This window comes from Eschrichtius robustus, chromosome 17 (genome assembly GCF_028021215.1).
Source record: "Eschrichtius robustus isolate mEscRob2 chromosome 17, mEscRob2.pri, whole genome shotgun sequence".
Lineage (NCBI taxonomy): Eukaryota > Metazoa > Chordata > Mammalia > Artiodactyla > Eschrichtiidae > Eschrichtius > Eschrichtius robustus.
The window spans coordinates 77,927,267-77,948,176 of record NC_090840.1 but is presented as its reverse complement, the minus strand read 5'-3'; the positions used below and the strand labels follow the sequence as shown (position 1 = coordinate 77,948,176).

Genomic DNA, 20,910 nt, shown 5'->3' with positions numbered 1-20,910 from the left:
AATTACGAAGTAAATATTCCTGGTTTCCCTGTTTTAGCACCCACATCTCTTCTCTATTCCACCAGAGTGTCAAACAATCTGTCAAGACCCTACTCCCAGAAGGAGCTCTTATCCTAGATTTTAGTGAAAAGATCCCAAGATGAAGAAGTGCCCAATGTCCAAAAGAATGGGGCACCTTTCCTGGGTAGCCTGCTCCATCCCCTAAATACTGAGTCTGCTGTTTTAAAAAAGTGTCTTTCATTCACTCAAATTATCTCATTAAAGCTTCACAATGATCCTTGGAGGTTATTATTAGCACTCATCTAACAGGTGGAAACTAAGGTTAAGGAAGTTTAAGGTCACACCTCTGGGAAATGGAGTGTGGGCCGATTCCAGATTTCCTGGCTCCGGAAGGCGTTAAAAAAAATACAAAGAGAAAAAAAAAAGTAAAGGGCGGGCTAAGAGGCACGCCTAGGAAGCAGCTCCCCTCAGGAAACAGAGCGTCCCTTGGTTCTTTGTTTAGTCTGGCCAGTTGATCTGGGGAAAGGGAAGCAGTCTGCGAAGGTGGAAGGTGGGGACGTGGAGGAGCACTAGGTCTGGGTTGCGGGTCGCCCCTGTCTCCTCGCGGGGAGCCCCTCCTCTGCCCATTCTCGCCTCCTTGCTCCTCCTGAGTCGGGAAACGCGGCCCCGCCTGGCCCCGCGCGGCCGCCGTAGAGTTCCCGTTGCCATGGCTCCCAGGTGCGGACGCGCCGAGGAGAGACTAGGAGGCGTCCGGGGAGTCCTTGGGGGTCCTGGTCGAGGTTCCCGGGCCCGCGAACCCGAGAGGCGCCATGGGACGGAGTAAGCGCCCTCTCCCACCTTCCGCCCTCATTTGTCCCCGTTCTGGGCATCGTCCCGGGCCTCTTGGGACCCTCGGGGCCCCTTCCCGCCAGCGGACCCCAGCCCGGCCCAGCCCTTCGCCCTCTGCAGACCCGGCAGTGCCATGTCCCCCGCTGACTGGCGGGGCAGCTTGGCCCCGGCGAGACTCAGGTTCCCGTTCTGTAAAATGGGGTGGGCGTCGGGGCGGGGGGGGGGCGGGTGGGGGGAGAAAAGCATTGGATTTGACGGAAAGGCTGGCTAGTGGAAGGTCTAGGGTTTTGGCGTCAGACACGCCGGGTTCGAGCCCGCGCATCTCCTTGCCTGCAGCGTGGGCTAGTCGCTGTCTCTGAACCACAGCCCTCGGACTCTTTGGGAAGGCAGTGTAGCCTAGTGGTTGAGGGAACCGACTCCGGCACCTATCAGCTGTGAGACTTCCTCACCTCCAAAACGTAGGCAGTACTAGTACTGTTTACAGACAGCCGGTGTTGTAAATGTGATTATAAATGTACCAAGAGACTGAGTTGGCAGGATTAACAGTTATTTATGTTAGACTGAACCAATTATACCAGGTTGAACCTTTCCAATATCGACACCGTCTTTGACCTTTACACGTAGCAATTTTATACAGTTCCACCGAATTTATCACTTACTGTAAAAGTGTCATAGTGAATACTTTTAAATCAAGAGACCGTGTTGGATGATGGGGTTTCTGCCCTGGAAGAGCTGACAGCCTGGTGGTGGAAGGGGGCTGGTGATTTTATATGTTAACTCTTCGTTCGGAAACCGGTTATTTCCTTTCACACTTTTCCTCCCCTTATCCCCATACTGTGGTCCCAGATTTTTCTTTTTCTTTTTGCTCATCAACATTTTTTACTTTTCTGTGGATTATCCTTTGCCCTCTGTCTCTGAATCCTGTCCACCTTTATTTGTTAAATCATTAACTTATCAGAATTGTATTGGAGTTCCTACCCTGTGTCAGGCATTGAGGATACAGTGGTGAACAAACAGGTGGGCCGGCCCTCCTGGAGCTTCTCCCTTTGAGGAAGAAGGCAAACACTTACTTAAAAATATCAGTCACTATAGAGTCAAAACTAAGAGACAAGATTCTTTTTACTGCTCTTTCCACAGTTCTGAACTGTCTACATCAGGAGAAAAAACTTGGGCTTCTGAGAGAAGATGGTAATAATGGCAGCAAGTACGTCGTGTACTTGCTGCCTTCTAGGCAATGTTCTAAGTGGTTTCTCCGTGTTAACTCCTGGAGTCCTCACAAAAATCTTATGAAATAGACACTACTGTCACCTCCATTTTGCAGATGAGGAATCTGAAGCACAGAGAGGTTAGGCAACTTGCCAATTGTCACACAGTAAGTGATGTAGCTGGGATGTGAACCTGAAAGGGCTGGCTCTCTTTAATATGTTGCTACACTGTCTCTTGAATGTAAGGGAAGGTCTGGTGAGGAGAAGAGAGGTCATGGTGCAAGTTCTCATGTTGAAAGTCAAAGAGACTACTTTTAGTGTTAGAATCTGCGCAGGGAGAGCAGTGTCAAGCCCAGGGGCAGTGGCTAGGGGAAAATGAAAGAATTAGTTCTTCTCTGCACATTTAATCTGGTGTAGATTATGATTTACAGAAGAATGAGCTTCTTTTTTAAAACAAAAATTTAATATAGAATTCATTTTGTATTACTGTGACTATCAAATTAGGGTGATTAGTCTCTTGGAGATGTGATCTGTGTATGCATTTGCTGGGGGAAGTTAAGTACCCACAGGGCCGTAGGATGTTATCCCTGGAAGGGCGCTCAGTGGTCTCTAATCCATGCCATGTGTAAAACCATGCAGATGGAATCCGTTATGCAGAAAGTTTAAGCATCTGGTCCCAAACCTTGCACTTGTTATGTGATAGGTTAGAATTAAATTTGGGGCTCCAGCTCAGTGGCCTTGCATAATGTCTTCATTTTCTTAAAGGCACATAGTGGAAAAAATCAGTTTTATATTAACTCTTCTCAGGTCACCTTGACTAGGAAACTCCCATCAGAATCATCCTCCTTATGCATTGCCATTATATTGTAGACTTCATCAACTGCTTATAACAAATCCTTTAAATCTTTTGTTTCATACTTCTAAGTCTTAATTCATGTGTTGTTCACCATTAATTTCAAGCTCTTTGAAATTGAGGTGAGATACGTTGCTGGATACCACGTGGATTGTTCATCACACACCTATGAACAATCGCTAAATGCTTTTCACAAACGTTTTAGCTGTATAAGGAAAAGCTTTTTGATGAAAGATGGGCTTCCAAGAAAAACATCCTTTAAGGAAAGTGCATATATTTACGTACCAAGCACATAGACAAAGTTTAAGAAATAAGCAAAACACTTAATTATGGATAAATAGTGTTTAATTTGTTTTATTTTTTTATGGAGGGCCTAATTTAATTTTCAAACTGAACTGGTTACTAAAGACTGTACTAATTTGTTTAACTTTGTTTTTAACTTAATGACTTTATTTGACAATAGCTTTAAGGCTAGAACAGCTATTTCCTTTCTGTAATTATTCATTGATGTAACTGAAAGAGGAATGCTTAGACAAATATTCTGTACCTTAAGAAAATTAAAATACTTTGACTGTTATATTCATTTAAGTTTATATGAGTGGTCATAGTGAAATTGCTCAGACAGTGCCCTTGAAAATTTAACGGTTTAAACATGTGCATAATTCTTCTTAACCAGTCCTTCTCTGAGAGCGTACCACCCCCCTGCTGAATGCTTTACATGCATAGGGCACTTAATCCTCCTAATAACTGTCTGAAATAAGTACCATAGAAACTCTCTTGAGACAGGTCATTGGAAAAACTTGGTGAAAGTGCTAAGTCATAAAAATGATACATTTTAGGGCTTCTTTCTACAGCTATAATAGAGTAACTGGTATCGGACTTAACCTTCCACTGTAGACAACTATGAAATTGGGCAGGAAAAAACAAGTAGGACATAACCATGCTCCTTGAGAGAAGGGAAATGCAAGAGTCATACCCCACTGTCACCCCAGCTTTCTTTGTAGAGGCACTTTCCTACTTGCAGTAAAGAAGATAGAATTCAAGCAAAGTAGTGGTCTTGCAGAGCTAAGGCAGAAATTAGCCTTCTGAGCTGCTGAAGTTGCTGTAATTTATGGGGTAGGATACAGAGAAGGAGGTACAGTATGGAATGGGGGAGGGAAGAAGACTTCACAGGGACGTTTACTATAGTATTTAGGCAAGGGCTGGCTGAGCATGTGTAGCAAAGACTTGGAGAGACCTGAAAGAGATCACCTACTGTGGGGCAGAGTGTTGAATGGAGATGCCAGAGGTCAGGCAGTCCTGGAAGATACAGGAGTCCTGGCCCATCCGGAGTTAAAAGACCTTGCTGAGCCCTTTAAGTATTCATTTGAGACCCCCAAGAAAACCATACCTTAGCAGTAAGTACTGGGCCCTGGAGTAATGGCCATGCTCTAGGGCTAAGTTCAAAACTAAAATAGATCCACTCTAACAAAAAATACAGTCAAGCCTAACAGGGAAAAAAGGTTCTGTCAGTACTTTAACTGCCTGCCAGCATAAAGTTCCACTCCTTTTAAAGGACAGTGATATAATCTCGACTTTCTACAGTGCTTCAATAGAAGAATACAACCACCAGCTACAGTGCTTCAATAGAAGAATACAACAACGAGCTACAGTGCTTCAATAGAAGAATACAACGACCAGCCTACAATTAAAAATTGCTAGACACAAGGAGCAGAAACATGTGGCCATGATCAAGAACAGAAGCAGTTAATAAAAACAGATCCCAAGATGATAGAGGTGCTGAAATGAGCACACAAAGACTTTAAAGCAGTGTGTTAGTTTCCTACAGCTGCCATAACAAATTACTACAAATTTAGCAGCTACAGTTCTGCAGGTCATAAGTCTGATATAGAGTCCCTATATCAGACTCTTGTAGATGCTCTTGTAGATTTTCACCCTACCTGAAATCAGGGTGTCAGTGAGACTGTGTTCCTTTCTGGAGGCTCTAGGGGAGGAGCATTTTCTTGCTTTTTGAGTTGTTGGCAGAATTTGGTTCCTTACAGTAATAGGACTGAGATCCTCATTTCATTGTTGGTTCTCAGCTTAAGGCCATTTCTAGATTCTAGAGGCCACCCATGTTCCTTGGCTTGTGGCTCCCTTTCTTCATCTTTAGAGCCAGCAGGGGTGGGTTGAATTCTTCTCATTCTATGCATCTCTTTTTCTTCTTCTTCCATCTCAATCTCTGACGTGGCCAGGAAAGTCTCTCTGATTTTAAGGCTGTGTGTGATTAGAGTGGGTCAACCTGTAGAATCTAGGGTACTCTCCCCATCTTAAGGTCCTTAGCCTTAATCACATTTGCAAAGTCCCTTTGCCCTTTTGCCAGGCAAGGTAACATATTCCCAGGTTCTGGAAATTAGGGCATAGGCAATAAATAACCTGAGGTTCCACCTTAAGATACTAGAAAAAGATTACAAATTAAACCAAAAATAAATAGAAACCTGGAATAGTACAAGAGCTAAAATCAATGTAGTAGAAAACATAAGGTAAGACAACAGGAAACAAACTAGACAAACAGTAGTAAACAAAATTAATGAAAATTTTATTCTTATCCTATGACCCAGCTATTTTACTCCTAGATAGTACCAAAGAAAAATGAAAACCTTTGTCCACTCAAACTTATGTATGATTTGTTTTCTTATGATTGTTTTAAGAGTTCTTTATATATTCTACATGTAAGTCCTTTATAGAATATATGATTTGCAAATATTTTCTCTCCATCTATGGCTTATATTTTCATTCTCTTAACAGTGTTTTTCAAAGAGCAGAAGTTTAAAATTTTGGAGTCCAACTTATCAACTTGTTCTTTTATAGATTTTGCTTTTCGTGCCATCCAAGAAATCTTTACCTAACCCAAGTTCACATAGATTTTCCTCTTATGTTTTTGTTTCCCTAATTTTAAGTTTTACGTTATTCTATCATCCATTTAACTCAGTTTTTTAATAAGACACCATTGTAAATGATATTGGTATGTAGAAATATAATTGACTTTTCCATTATAGATCTTATATCCTGCAAACTTGCTAAACTCTGCTATGAGTTCTACCAGCTTTTGATGTAGATTTTGTTGGATAGTCTCCATAGACAATCATGCCGTCTGCAAAGAGAGATAATTCTACTTCTTCCTTTCCTATCTGGATGCCTTTTATTTCTTTTTCTTGCCTTATTGCTAGAATCTGGCTAGAACCTTTAGTTCAATGTTGAAATGGTGAGAACAGCTATCCTTGCCTTTTCCCTGATCTCGGGAAAAGCATTCAGTCTTTGTGCATTAAGTAGGATGATAGCTGTGGGTCTCTTGTAGATGCCCTTTATCAACTTGGGTCAGTTCCCTTCTCTTCCTAGCTTGCTGCAAGTGTTTTTGTTTGTTTGTTTGCTTATAATCAGGTATTTGTGTCTTCTTCATTTTACTGATGAGTCTGGCAAGAAATTCACCAATTTTATTTTCTTAAAGTATTTTTATTGATTTTTCTCTGTTGTTTTTCTGTTTTCCATTTCATTGATTTCTGCTATAACCTGTATTATTTACTTTCTTATGCTTACTTTGGGTTTAATTTCTTTTGTTTTGTTTCTTTAGTTTCTCAAAGAAGAAGCTGATATTTGGGACCTTTCTTCTTTCTTGCTATAGGCATTTAGTGCTATAAATTTCTTCCAAGTTATGTTTTAGCTGCACCCCACAGATTTTGATAAGCTGGGTTTTTTCATGTTATATTCTGTTCAAAATACTTTCTCCTTTTGAGTTCCCAATGACAAATCTTTTTTAAAAAAGCATTACTTTCTTATATTTTGTCTTGATTTTTAGTTATCTTAGGCTGGAGGGTAAATCCTGTGCCTGTGGCTCCATCGTGTCTGGAACCTGAAGGCTCTGCTACTCTAATGATTTACTCCTTGTCCTGGTTCTCTGCCCTCTGCTTTCAGGGAGAAAACCTCTTTATGTGCTATCAGTGTAGTACTGTGGTTTTCACACTTAGCTTTTAATGTTCAGTTGTCACTCTCAGCCTCACCTTGTCAATTGTGTTTAATGGCAGCCGCCCAATACAGCTGTCCTTAAAGTTGCAGTTTCCCCCATATTTCCCTAATGCCTCCATTAATATCCCATTTGCTATAGATTGAATGTTTGTTTCCCACCAAAATTCATATGGTGAGATCTTAACACTCGAGGTGATGGTATTAGGAGGCGGGGCCTTTGGGAGATGATTAGGTCATGAGCACAGAACCCTGATATTGGGATTATTGCCCTTAAGAAAGAGGCCCCAGAGATCTAGCTCATGCCCTCCACCATGTGAGGTTACTGTCAACGGAGAACAAATATTCAATGTTCCATGTTAGCTAGCGTCTGCTTTTGTGTGCCACTTCCGGTATCCACCCTTCCAGGTTGGGTTCCCCAGGAGGCAGGCTTTTAGATGGAGGCTGGTGTGCTGGAGGTTTTTTAGGGAGTGTCATTGGAGTGGGTAGGGAAGAAAGCAAGATCGGGCAGAGAGGGGAGTAGGGCTGGGATGCATCTTAACAAAGGCCTTAGCCAACCAACCTGGAAATCGGAAGGAGCTCTGAACTTGGAACGGACCTCTGGTTTTCCCAAGTTGGGGTGAGAGGGTTGGGCCCTTTTAGCCCCACACCAATCGATCACTGGATATGGACTTTCCTGGGAAGGGGCATGACCTTGGTTGAGATGTTTCTTCAGCTGAGGTGACTTCACGGTGGGCAGGTGAGGGCTGCCTTCTGGCAGAACTCCCAGCAGCAGGAAGTAATCCTTCAGGCCTGAAGGGGGGAACTGGGCACTGTAGCATCTACCATAGCCTGTGGCGTCCTTTCCTCATTTGTTTATCTGGCAAATATCTACTCACATTTCACGATCCAGCCCGGACTTCTTCTCCATGATGCTTCGCTTGACCTTCTTCTTGTCACTCAGTAGCATGGATCACTCCTTCCTTTGTACTCCCTGTACTTTCTGTATTCTTCCGTCCTTGCCCCGTACACCCTGTCCGTGTTTGTAACAGCACACTCTGCGTGAGTGCCTCTAACAGTGTCATGGGATCAGGGTGTAGAGTATGGCCACCAACGCTCATGATAACCATGAGTCAGTAAGAAAAGGCAGGGCAAATGAGTAATCCTGTTTCTAAAAATGCCCATGGAAAACAATAAAAGAAAAAAAGTTTAGATGCTGCAAGATGAAATCTTCACCTATTTGTAACCCCTTCGTTTATGTTAAATCTCTGTTTCATGTATGTATCCACTAGGTCTTTCAAGATGTTTACAAATTCTGCAGAATCTGCCCCAAACATATATTACTAATTTTATTCTAATCCAGCAAGAAAGAGAGGGTTGTTTACAAAACACGATATAAAACCTGAAGGATGAACACTAAATTGTTGGCTTTGGGAGTTTCTAGAACCTCGTTCAATACACTGAAATCTCTTTCATAGTAAACACAACATGACAACCTCTAGTATTCCAGAAAACTTCTCCTCTTGCCCTTTGCCCCCCCTACCCTGCAAAGTCATTTTATTGAAACTCCCTCAAGTTATTGAGAACCCAGTCGTATTAAGGAATTGAAAAGAAGCCTAGGGTAGCTCATCAGTTTTGCTTAAAACTTTGGAATCCACGGCAGAATTCTTTTAGGGCGATAAGTATGAATCTGTGGTTATAACTGTTAGTATCCTTCATCAGCCACTCATTCAGACATTGGTTATGACCTTCTGTAGGTGAGACACTTCTCAGAGTCCATCTGAATCCTGTATTTTGCTGTTTGAATTTTTTCAAAATAAGGAAGTGAAAGTATATTTCATACAGTAAGTACCTTGGCATGTTCTTCTATACCATGTGATAGGCACTGTAATACCATCTGTCTTGAAATAGTCTTATGATGACATATTAATGCTTCCAAAGCCTTTTTAAGTCCCTAGAGTGATTTGTTGTAAATGCAGTGCTGTATTATTTAGAGTAGGACTTTCTAAAGGCGAACAGTGTTCCTTGGAGTTAAAGAATGTTTGGTCTCAATTGCACAGTACATAAAACCACAAAATGTTTTCCCATTTCAAAGTCTGAAACACTATAACCTGCATACACCGTGTAGATACTCTGACACATTTCTTCTTGGGGACCCTGGCTTTTGCACTGATGTTTGCCATCACAGGTGAGGCAGTATTGTGTAACAGCAGTTTCCTGAGTTACACAATATGTAACTATGAAATCAGTGTGCCACACAGCAGTTTGCTTAACATAGAAGAGTTCAGAAAGGGGCTGCTGGGAAATTCCAGACCTTCACAGTTCTACCTTCCTCTGTGATTCTCCTCTTGATCTTCTTTTAATCTATCCTCATTGTGTGTAACTGTTGCTGTTGGGCAGACTTCCCTGTTGTGCTGAGTGAAACTGAGCCCCTCCTCTCCCACGTGTGTGCGTGTGTGTGTAAATTTGTTATTTATGCCAACTCCCCCACCTTTCCCCACCCCTTTCCACTAATAGTGATTTTTATCATCTTAATTCTCATGATTAGGAGATACGGATCAACATAATTCCTCCCTGATATCTACATGCCTCTGAAAGGGAGGATTTGACAATTGCACGCAACTGATCAAATTCATGCACATAATAGCATAATGAAAAGAATTTCTTAAATTTTAAGAAAGGTGTAGCCAGAGAACATAGGAAGGACGTTTGGCACCATTGAGAACTTAGTCAACAGTTGGAGGGACCAGCAAGTCTTCAGGGTCAGGTACATCAGAAAAGTTTTCAAGTCTGTAGACCTGGAGGAACCTGTGATACCTTTTGTGTCCCCGAGAGCCAGGAGGCCCCACGTGGCCTGTGCAGATGCTTCACAAGATGCCATCAGAACTCCCCTGCCCGCATTCGACTTCACTGTATCTGTGAGGCTGACAGCTCTGTGGGGTTCAAGTTAGGCTGTGTCTTCAAGCTGGGTACCCAACTAAGCCTTCAGCTGGGGCAGCTGGGGATTGGGGGCAAGAATATGAGTGGAGGCCCATGTATCAAGTTATACATCAAACTGCTGAATAAAATGCATCTTCCTTCCTTGACAAGTACACCTTCATAACAACCCAGAAGGCTACATTCAATATAAGTTTCTCAGACTCCTTGGGTTCTGTGCCAGCACATGGTGGCTTGTGGAAAGCCAGCTCCTTCGTTCGCATCCCATCCCTGGCTCTATCCTGGTCCCTCATGCCCATGTATGAGGGTAGATACTGCAGCCTACACATCCAAGCCACCCACATCCCCAGAAAACAGCCGCTCCTTGGACACCCCTGGGTGTAGGAATGTGTGCCTGACGGTGCAGCCTGCCTTCAGGAATGGACCTGGAGAAGCATCCAGCGTAGGACTTGGAGGCAGCCTTGGGGCCCCTTCGGCAGAGACTTCCGTAGTTCTCCACCTGCGGCACGGTCTGGAGGAGAGGGCATGGGCTCTGGAAGGGCACGTCCTCCTGGCCCATCGACCCCACCTCTAATGGCAGCGAGGCCTCCGAAGTCCAATCCCTGCTCCATGGATTTGTGTCATTTAAGTCACATACACACTGTTAGTCATTGAGGGTCTGTCTTCATCACAGCGGTGCATCACTTCCACATTTCATTAAGTTAGCTGAAATAACATTGGTTGTGCCATCCCAACCCCTTAAGCCGTGTTGCATCCTTGCTAAGAGAATTCTTGTAGATAAACTTCAGAGGCAGGTAATGGTATTGACTCTACACAGCAGCTTTGATGTATCCTCAACTTGGCTGTACCCATTTATTCACTGTCAGTTGATTTAAGCTGTTAGAACCAACTCTGGTGGTGGGAGTTCTGGAGAGTCGTTTTAATTCGCTTCTCTTGCAAGTTTGGTGTTCAGAAAGTTTATTGTTTTTCGTTTCCTTGAATACAGCAGTCTGTTCAAGCCAGCTTGCCTAATAGCAGCAACATCCAGAGACGGCAGAGTGCAGCTGGCAGTAGGGATCCCAGCGAGCCAGGGCTGGTGGGACTGCCCTATTAGCCTTCTAACACCTCTTTGGCCTGCCCCCTCCCCAGGACCTAGTTTACAGCCATCTTTGCTGTTAGTGGAGCCAAAAAAGCTTAGAGCGGCAGGAACATTCCCCATGTGTGGTATTTTAATCTCTTAACCTCTGCGTTTCCCTTGTCTTTCTTCCAAAGAGCTGTCACCGCAAGCAGCCCCATCTCCTACCACCGGAAGTAGCAGAGGGTTCAGCTAACTGCACACAAATGATGGAGTTCGTACATGTTTTCACATCGTTCAAAAAGGGCAAACTTCACTTTTAAGGATGTGGCACAGAAGTGGGGCAGCTGAAGGTGCTGTGAAGAGCTTTGTCTCCGCTAGAGAAGCTTGCGCATTTAGGAAGCTTGAGAAATTTTGAGAGGCTCTTATTTGCTCGTTTTTGGGGCAGTGGAGCATAGTGGTTCAGAGCACACGGTCAGGTGCCGGATTCCTACACTTAAAACCTCGCTCTAGCACTTACTAGCGAGACCTTGGGCAAGTTATTTAAACTATCTGTGCCTCAATTCCTCATCTGAAAAAGATAAAAAATCATTGTACATACTCACATGTTAATACATGCATAGCATTTAGACAGTGCTTGGCACCTTGTAAAGGCAATAAATGAATCTTTATTATCTTGTAGGATGGACATGTGGTATTTCCACATTCCACCTAAAATGTGAGGGTTCACACGGATTAATAATTTTTAATAGCACTGGAAAATACAAGTTTTCTCCATTGTCATTACCTCCTTGATTTTAGTACACATTACAAAGAGGGTGCGTGTCCTGTTCTTGGCCCTCACTGTGGACCCAGGTGTTGTCTCCAGTGCCTTGGTGCTACCGTCATCCTATGGTCCTGGCCTGTGGCATCAGGCCAGCCCCGTGCTACTCATCACTCTTGTCAGGGGGGTGGGGACTCTCGCAACCCCTCCTCCTGCTAGCAGCTTCTTTCATTCCTCCTGGAAACGGACCAAGTGCTTTATAAGATTGCAGTGCAAAATCTGGGGTGTTCCTCTCCTGTCTCTTCCACTCTAGTTAAATAAATACCAGTTGAATGAATGAATGAGTGAGTGAACCTTTCCTTATTGAATGGTTGTGGCTGTTGAATGGAGATGCTTTCATATTTCTGCCCTCTGTCAGCCCGACTGTACCTCTCCGGAGCAGGTTGCTCTGTCTTGGATTACTTAGTGGGTCTCATCCAGTTCGACATGATACTACCTCAAGATTCCACGTTCTCAGGGTCATTACCTGTCAACTTGGTCTCCATCCATACAGCGAAATGTGTGTAGATCCCAGTGTAAGAAAGACAAAATGTATCACCACATCTTTCTTCTGAGTCACCCTGGAGTCACAAAAACTCCCAGCAGGAGGAAGCACTTCTCTGATCTCTGTCCTTTTGAAAATGACTTGGGCCTGGAGAATTCACATCTAACTGCAAGGAAAAACCAATGCATTAATAACTTAATGGGGATGGAGATATAATATGTAACAAATTTTCTTTCAGTCACGGAAGATCTTATTAGACGGAATGCCGAGCACAATGACTGTATAATTTTTTCCCTGGAGGAGCTCTCCTTGCATCAGCAAGAAATAGAAAGACTAGAACATATTGACAAGTGGTGCCGGGATTTAAAAATCCTCTATCTTCAGAATAATCTCATTGGAAAAATTGGTAAGTCTTCAGGACTTTGTTCTTATGGTTTCTTTAACATTTTGAATGGGAGAATGTTGGCAAATGCAGTGTTATTCTTAGAGGAAGAAAAAGAATTACATGGAGGAATAGACACAGCCATCTCTCAGTAGCTGTGTATGGAACACTTCCCTGAACCTTTTCGTGCTTGTTCCATCTCCTTGCCCTGGGCATCTCCATCAAGGAATTGGGAGGACCAGTTGATGGCTGGGAGCACATTAGTTGATGTAGTCATTTAAAACCTGATTTTTAAAAAGTTTAAAAGAGAGGGGGATATAAGCCAGGCATTTGTCATGGTTTTACAGCATCACTCTGTGAACCTGAAAGGATTATGGGAGACCTGAGTAAATCCTTGTCAGATCCCAGCCTGTGATAACTAGGTCTGCCGTACGTATTGAGAATGTACATGTGCAAGGCATTGTGCTCAGTATTGGATATCGAGGGGGCTCCACAATTACACCCCTGCTTATTGCTCCAGTTTGGAATGCAATGAGAGGTAAAAACAGGAGTCAGGAGGATGGAGATCCAAAAATCAGCATTATAACTGATAAAAGCTCTTCGGAGAATGTGGCTCAGACTTGCAGCCAAGTGGGATTCCTAACATGCCCCCAGAATTAAGCCTCCCCACCACCCACTTACATGCAGGACTGGACAACGCAGGCTTCCCCTACCCACGCAGGCCCCCTGCTTTATGGCGGGAGCGGGTCGAGACTGTGTGCCCTCTGCCGGAGGGGAGATCCCAGACCCAGGAGAGAGGGTGGGACTGGGCATGCCCATTTCCTTCTCCCAGTTCACCCATCAGATAAGTGGGTCCTCCCCATCCGATTGCCACCCCCTCCCCCGGGAAGAATGAGTTAAGGGGACAGAGAGAAGAGAGGCCTGTGGCGACACTCTAACAGGGGATCCTGCCACGTGGAAGCAGGAAGAGTGACCCCCAAGCCTGAGAAAAGCCACAGTGTAGTTTAGCGGTAAGAGCAGGTGCAGGCCCTACTGTCAGGTGGACCCAGGTGTGAACACTGCCTCTGCAAAAAACTGAAGTCAGTCAACTTAGTCCCTCTGTGTCTTAGTCTTGCCATCTGTAAAATGGGAACAGCAACATCTAACACACAGACATGGTATTAGAGCTACGTGGAACGACGTGCTTAGCTTTATGCCTGCTCGTGAGAAAATAGCTGCTCTGCCATTAATATCGTCACTTACCCAGGGGCCCCAGGCCAGCCCCGTGGAGGTAGAAGCAGAGGGGAGAACCACACAGAGTTGGTGGAAAAGAGATGGAGTCAGGGGCGATGAGGCAGAGTGAGCGCCAGCCCCTGTGGGTTCTGACACTAGAGCCCAGAGGTCGGCTCGTAAGATCATACTTTAACTCTCCACGGTCACAGGCGGCGGTTCTCAGCAGGGCCACTTGGCAATGTCTGGAGACATGTTGCTCTGTGTGTGTGTGTGTGTGTGTGTGTGTGTGTGTGTGTGTGTGTGTGTAAGGGATCAGCTACTGGCAGTTAGTGTGCAGAGGCCAGGGACATGCTAACCGTCCCAGGACCTCTCCCCCGCCCCCCACAAGAAAGCATTACCTGGCCCCAGATGATAGTATTGCTGAGGCTGAGAAACTCTGCTGATGTAGTTGCCTCCAGCTTAGCGGGTAATTGAAAATTGGCTCTAGGGATACAAAAGTCTAGAATTTGCATCATTTTTGAAGGTTTATTAAAATTCTTTCTATTCCTTCAGATAATTATTTTTGGCATCTTGCACTTTACCAGAAATTAGAAACTCTGGCGCATTGTTCAGTTAAGAAGGCTGTTATAGAAAACCACTAGCTTTTATGCACGAGAGCATTAAAGAGTTGTTCTAATTGTGCAGCTCTAAAAGATTGCCCGAAATTTTCATCTCCGCAGCTGGGTCCATCACAATTACTAATTAGTAGCATAGTATTTCAGTCCTTTTCAGAGCTGTGAGAAAGCTTAAATTTTTGCTTCCAAAGTATTCTTAAATTAAGCACGCTTTTAAATCCTAATAATGGGATCTTTTCAGTGATACTCCACCCATAGGCATTTAGGCACTTTTTTAGCAAGTAAAACTGTTTCTCTAGGATTCAGACTCACTCTTGGGCCATGGAGGAGGTAGAAGTTTGCAAAACACCTGCCTTTCCTGAAGCTCTGTTCCTCACTGGGAGATCCAGGTGGGCTGTGGAGCCAGGCTTTGCTTAGTGGGGCTCCAGGTGTCAGCTGAGGACTGTCCGGGGGTCTGTGAAAGTGGGGCTCGGGCCTCACCCCCGACTTACTGGCTCAGAGCCTCTGGGGGTGGGCTCCCGGAATCTGCATCGGTAACAGCTTCCCGATGAGCTCCAAGCTGAACGCCTCAGAGCGGCTTGAACTGGGGGATGGGTTTGGTCCAGTACAAGTTTGTAGGTCTGGTTATGGAGGTTGGTGAGAACTCCTCCCAGGCTGGTTTGGCCGAGAACGCAGACTCCCTTCCTGCTGCCCAAGAAGCTCTGCATACTTTTACTTATAGAGCTTTGTTTTTTCCTGACCAGTTTGACCCATTGTTCTCGATTTAATTTAATTTAATTTAGGAAATCCTTACAAAACAAATCTTAACTTTTTTTCTACCAGATGACTCTTTTCGCATTTACAGCATTATACATAAAACGAAAGTGGAGAAGGAAAGGTATTTTATCGTGGGCTGGCAATTTTAACAGTAATAGCTTTATGTATTTTTGTTCAGGATAGGTACTAGACACTGTATTATAATCTTGGGCACATAGAGCTCTACAAGTCTGTGACTGTCAAATGCTCGGATATTGCCTAGAGGAACTCTTGTAAACATCAGTATTACTTAGAATAATATAATTGCTGAGAGAAACTTTAGTAATTTATTCCAAAATCTTCATTTAAAAAATGAGTAAACTGAGGCTCGGAGAGGTAAACTGTTATTCTCAGGAATTCTATGGAAACAAATACATGATATTTTATAAATTTCAGGTGAAATATTAGTAGTGATAAGGGTAACGGGTCTAAATCATCATGTTTGACCGTCATAATGTCCCTGAAAAATGGTCCAGAGGAAGCATTATTTAAGTGAGCCTGCCCCAAATGCACATTTCTTAGCAGGGTTTTCTACATTCATGTCATCTTAGAAAGGACTCTTCTTTTAAAGTGTAGTGTAATGATTTAGTGCCAAGCTCTGGGGTCAGATTTCCTGGCTCTACCACTTAACCTTGAACAAGTGGATTTATTCTCTGCACCTTGGTATTCTCATTTGCATAAGGGAGACGACAATAGTTTTAACTTCATAGGATTGTTATGAAGATTAAATGAGATAATACGCTAAGTGCTTAGAAAGTTGTACGGCGTGTAATAAGCACTCAGTAATGTAAGCTATGGTATTATTAACTGTTTTTAAAAGGCCCCACCCTTCAGCGATTCCTTGACTTATTTATGCTTTTGCCTTGCCTATATGGGCTTTCATATTTATTAAAAACAATAATCCTGTATCAGGATGATTTTGGCTTCACGTAAAGGAAAACAGAACTCAAGATGGCTTAGCAGTGAGGAACTCTAGCATCTAACCCAACTATAAGTCTAGAGATAGGCCAGTCTCCAGGGTTGGTTGATTCCTTCTCTCTGCTCCGCCGGTCACAGTGGGCTTCATCCTACAGCTGGTTCCCTCAGGTTTGCAAGATGACTGTGAGTACCAGTAAAGATAGTATTTCCTTCCTTTTTAACATCCAGCAGGAAAAAGAGACAGGAAATCCGCAAGCATGAAATACAGATCATTCCTTCTCATCTGATTGGGAGTACTTGGTGTGCATGCCCTCTCCTGCATCACACAGTCGCCAGGAGACTGCCACGGGCTGGTTGACTTAAGCCTGGGCGCCTGAGCTGTCACTAGCCAGGGACATGGGATTGCCAAGTGCTGGGCCAGCTTGGTTAAGCCTAACCCCCTGGAGTTGGAGCTGGGTAGAGACATGAGCAGAAATGGGTTGGTTCCATTAGGAAGGACAGAGGGAGAAATGGATGCTGCGTGGGCAACCAACAATGTCTGAAGTACAGGTACAGATCTGAAAAAGCAACATGGTTTTGACAGCCATAATGATCCTTAGATTCTCGTTACCATTTTCATAATAGATTACATAAAAATGTCTTTTATCTTGAAGGTTAATTAATTCCATTCTTTGTATATTTCAGAAAATGTTAGCAAACTCAAGAAACTTGAATATTTGAATTTAGCTTTAAACAACATTGAAAAAATTGAAAATTTGGAAGGTAAGAATTTTCCTCTTATAATTTATTGTTAATTAAAATTGGACTTCAACGGTATTGCTTAAACAATAGGTAGACTTTTCAAAGTAACATTTTACATAAGTCTTATGTTTGTCAATTCTTGTTGTGAAAAGCCAAATGATAACAAGATAGACAAATTCAAAAATGTAAGTCTACTTCACCCCTTCGTAACCCAGTTTCCTTCCCAGAGGCAGTGGTATTAACGCTTTGGTGTATAGAAGGTAGTTTTGTTACATTTTGCTTTGTATCAATGGGATCATACTATGAATATTGTTTTCAAAATGAATTTCTTCCATACAATTACCTTGTTCTTCTGACATCCAGGAAGGATGGGGAAGGCTGTCTAATGGAATGATTGTAGACTGAGTTATCCAACTGTTGTTCTGCAGATGGACAATTGGGTGGTTTCTACATTTTGCTATAATAAGCATGGCTGCAATGAGTATCCTAATAACGTTTCACTCTGTGTACATGTGTAAATATTTTTCTAGGATAGATACTTAGAAATGGAATTCCTGAATACCCACGTGAATACCCATTTTCCCCCAACTTCACTAGTGCTTTTTATAAGCATCGTTTTCTAAAGATTAGAAGACATTGTTCTCCAGTAATTTTTAAAATTTGCACCTCACTTATTATTATTGATCTTCCATATAACCTTTCAGGTGTTTATTGAATATTTATATTTTTTCTTATGTGGATAACTACTTCATATCTTTTGGCCATTTTTCTACTGATTTTTCTTCATGTGCTCTTATGCATTCCAGATATTAATACCTTGTTATATATGTTATAAATCTTTTCTCTTGAGTGTACTACTTTTATTTCAGTCATGATGCTGGTATTGTTCAGAAGTCTTACTTCTGAAATGAATATACTACAATTTATCAGTCTTTTTCTTTATGGATTCTTTATGGTTTCTGGATACAAATATAGTCCATATAAGCTCTAATTTTAATAATTTTATTCTTTACATTTAGTCTCTCTAATGTGCTTCACATTTAACATGTAAATGTTTCTGAATGGAAATATTTGGACAATTTAGTATTTTGAAAATTGAAATATAATTTACGTATTTTAAATTTACATACACGATTTTAAAATACACGATTCACAGGTTTTTAGTATATTTGCAAGGTTGTGCATCCATCATCACTATTTAATTCCAGAACATTTTCGTCACCTCAAAAGAAACCCCCATATCCATTAGCATTCATTCCCCGTTCACCTCCTACCCTAGCCCCTAACAACCCCTAATCTACTTTCTGTCTCCATAGATTTTCCCATTCTGAACATGTAACATAGGTGGAATCAAACAATACATGGTCTTCTGTTCTGACTTCTTAGTCTAATGTGTTCAGGGTTCCTCCATGTTGTAGGATGTGTCAGTACTTAATCCTTTTTAGGGCTGAATAATATTCCATCGTATGGATACACCTCATTTTGTTTATTCATTCATTAGTTGATGGGTATTTGAGTCGCGTCCACTTTTTGGTTATTATGGATAAAGCTGCTATGAACATTAATGTACAAGTTTTTGCATAAACGTCTGTTTTCAGTTAATTTAGTGTACCTAGGGATGGAATTGCTGGGTCATATGATAACTGTACGTTTCACTGTTTTCAGGAACTGCCAAACTGTTTTCCAAAGCAGCTGCACCATTTTACATTCCCACCAGCAGTTTATGAGGGCTCCCGTTTCTCCACATCCTTGCCAACACTTGTCATTTTCAGTTTTCATTTATTTATTTATTTATTTATTTATTTATTTATTTATTTATTTATTTATTTTTATAGTAGCCATTCTGTAGTGAGTGTGAAGTGGTATATCCTTGTGGTCCTGATTTGCATTCACCTAATGACTAATAAGTTTGGGCATTTTTTTATGTGCTTATTGGCCATTTGTATATCTTCTTTGGAGAAATCTTCTTTATTCAAAATCTTTGCCCATTTTCTAACTAGGTTATTTGTTGTTTGACTGCTGAACTGTAAGACTTATTTCTTTATTTTGAACGCTAGAATCCGATCAGATAAATGATTCGTAGATGTATTCTCCCATTTTGTGGGTTTTCTTGTCAACTTCCTTGTTGGTGTCCTTTAGAGCACAATTGTTCTTTTTTCTTAAACAGCTTTATTGAGGTATAATTGATGTACAAAAACCTGCACATATTGAATATATATAATTTGTTGAGTTTGGACATATGCACACATGTGTGAAACCATCACCACGATTAAGGTAACAGGCATATCCATCACCTGTTTTCTCCGATCTCCCCTAGAACTTCTTTTAAGCGGCTGTACTAGATTGATCTTCCATGTCTCTTGACCTGTATTCCTTATTTTAAACCTCTTTGTCTTGTTATTCTGGGAGGTTTCCTGTTTTACTTTGCAGGCTTCTATTTTGTGCTGTTATTTTTTTTCGAAATGTCTAATAATACTTGGTGTCTGTTGATAACCACAAAGAATTTGGTTGATTAGGTGGCTGTGTGGGCTTATTCTGCAGTTGTGAGGTGGTGTTTCCACATCCAGCCTCTGGCCTGGCTGGCAGGGCCACTGTGGGCTCTGTGTGGGTGGGTAGGGGCTTGGGCCAGAGGCAGGCAAGCTCCTCTCCCCACCCCACTCCCATCTTCCAAGAGCTAAAATTAGGAGGACGTTATTTAAGTCCTGTTGGATTTTAGCCTATTTGTCTTCTAGTGTAGACATCGGTATTTCAGGGGCCATCAAGGTCATATATCAATAAAGACATAAATATTCATCATACATTTTTAATGTTCATCCTCAAAACCTGAAATGTCATCACTGTCAAAGTCCCCAAACCATCATCAGTGCTGGAACTGAGACGGTTCTTTCCATCATTGGCATTTTTCTGCATTAGAAATGGAGCCTTTGCTCTTTCCCAGCTGCCCCTCTCCGGCCCTGTTACCATATCCACATGTGAACAAAGGAAATAACAAAATTTGCGCTAGCACTTCCCTGGTGGCACGGTGGTTAAGAATCCGCCCGCCAATGCAGGGGACACGGGTTCGAGCCCGGGTCCGGGAAGATCCCACATGCCGCGGAGCAACTAAGCCCGTGAGCCACAACTACTGAGCCTGTGCTCTAGAGCCCGCGAGCCACAACTACTGAGCCTGTGCTTTAGAGCCCGCGAGCCACAACTGCTGAGCCCACATGCCACAACTACTGAAGCCCAAGCGCCTAGAGCCCGTGCTCGGCAACAAGAGAAGGCACTGCAAGGAGAAGCCTGCGCACCGCAGGGAAGACCCAACACAGCCAAAAATAAATAAATTTTTAAAAAAAACCTTAAAAAAATTGCTCTATATCTATGTTTTGTAGTAGTGAAATGTCTATCTATAATGTCAGAGAAATAATTAAAACTCTCATTCTCAGTTGGCTTGTTATTTTCATTAAGAAAGTAGTATCTGAAAGGATGTGGAGAGTTCTGTTTTTGCTGTATGTGTCGGCCACCAACCACTAGAGGGCAGTATTGTCACTATTGTCTTTTTGAGCTTTGAGAACTTGGTCCACAGTGGACACTTCTTCCTTTTGGTCCTCTGCCTTCCAGCTCTAATATGGATGCACCAGGCTCAGGGTCGTTTGAGGATATGTTTGGGGAGATGGGCAGTAGGGAGGGATGGGTGTCTTATCTTTTGGCAAATATGCACTTGTTGTTTAATTTTAAATGTTTGAGGAAGAGAGGAGGAAGTTGGATGTATATATACTCAGCTCACCTACTTGAGTAAATCTCAGTATAATTTTAAACGTAAGTTGGATTTTTCTTTGTTTGTTTTGCTGCATGGCAAAACATAACTGTATCCTTTTTTTTCTTTTTTCCTTGTTGTGGATTCACCAAGATAGAATAAATGAAGTGCCTGTTTTTTTCCATCCCGCCCCTCCTCTCCCACCCTTAAAACCTGGAAGGAGAGATGGGGTTTCTATTAGTGTCAACTCTCCCTCTTGGGAAATCAGCATGTTGGTTTTAGTGACCTTTAGACCCCTGTGGGCCACTGAGCTGGATCTTCACAGAACAGGGGCTGGAGGGTGGGACTCA

General features: G+C 42.6%; 1 protein-coding gene across 2 annotated transcripts in view; it reads left to right on the top strand.

The window, feature by feature from the left end:
- Positions 1–732: 732 nt before the first annotated feature.
- The window catches only part of DNAAF11 (dynein axonemal assembly factor 11), a 69,371-nt gene continuing 49,193 nt past the window's right edge, over positions 733–20,910 (top strand). For both annotated transcript variants that reach the window (XM_068525640.1, XM_068525639.1), the window contains exons 1-3: positions 733–819; positions 12,401–12,568; positions 16,768–16,845. In XM_068525640.1, the coding sequence (XP_068381741.1) occupies positions 810–819; positions 12,401–12,568; positions 16,768–16,845 (256 nt within the window). In that variant the 5' untranslated portion in view covers positions 733–809. The remainder of the gene's footprint in view (positions 820–12,400; positions 12,569–16,767; positions 16,846–20,910) is intronic.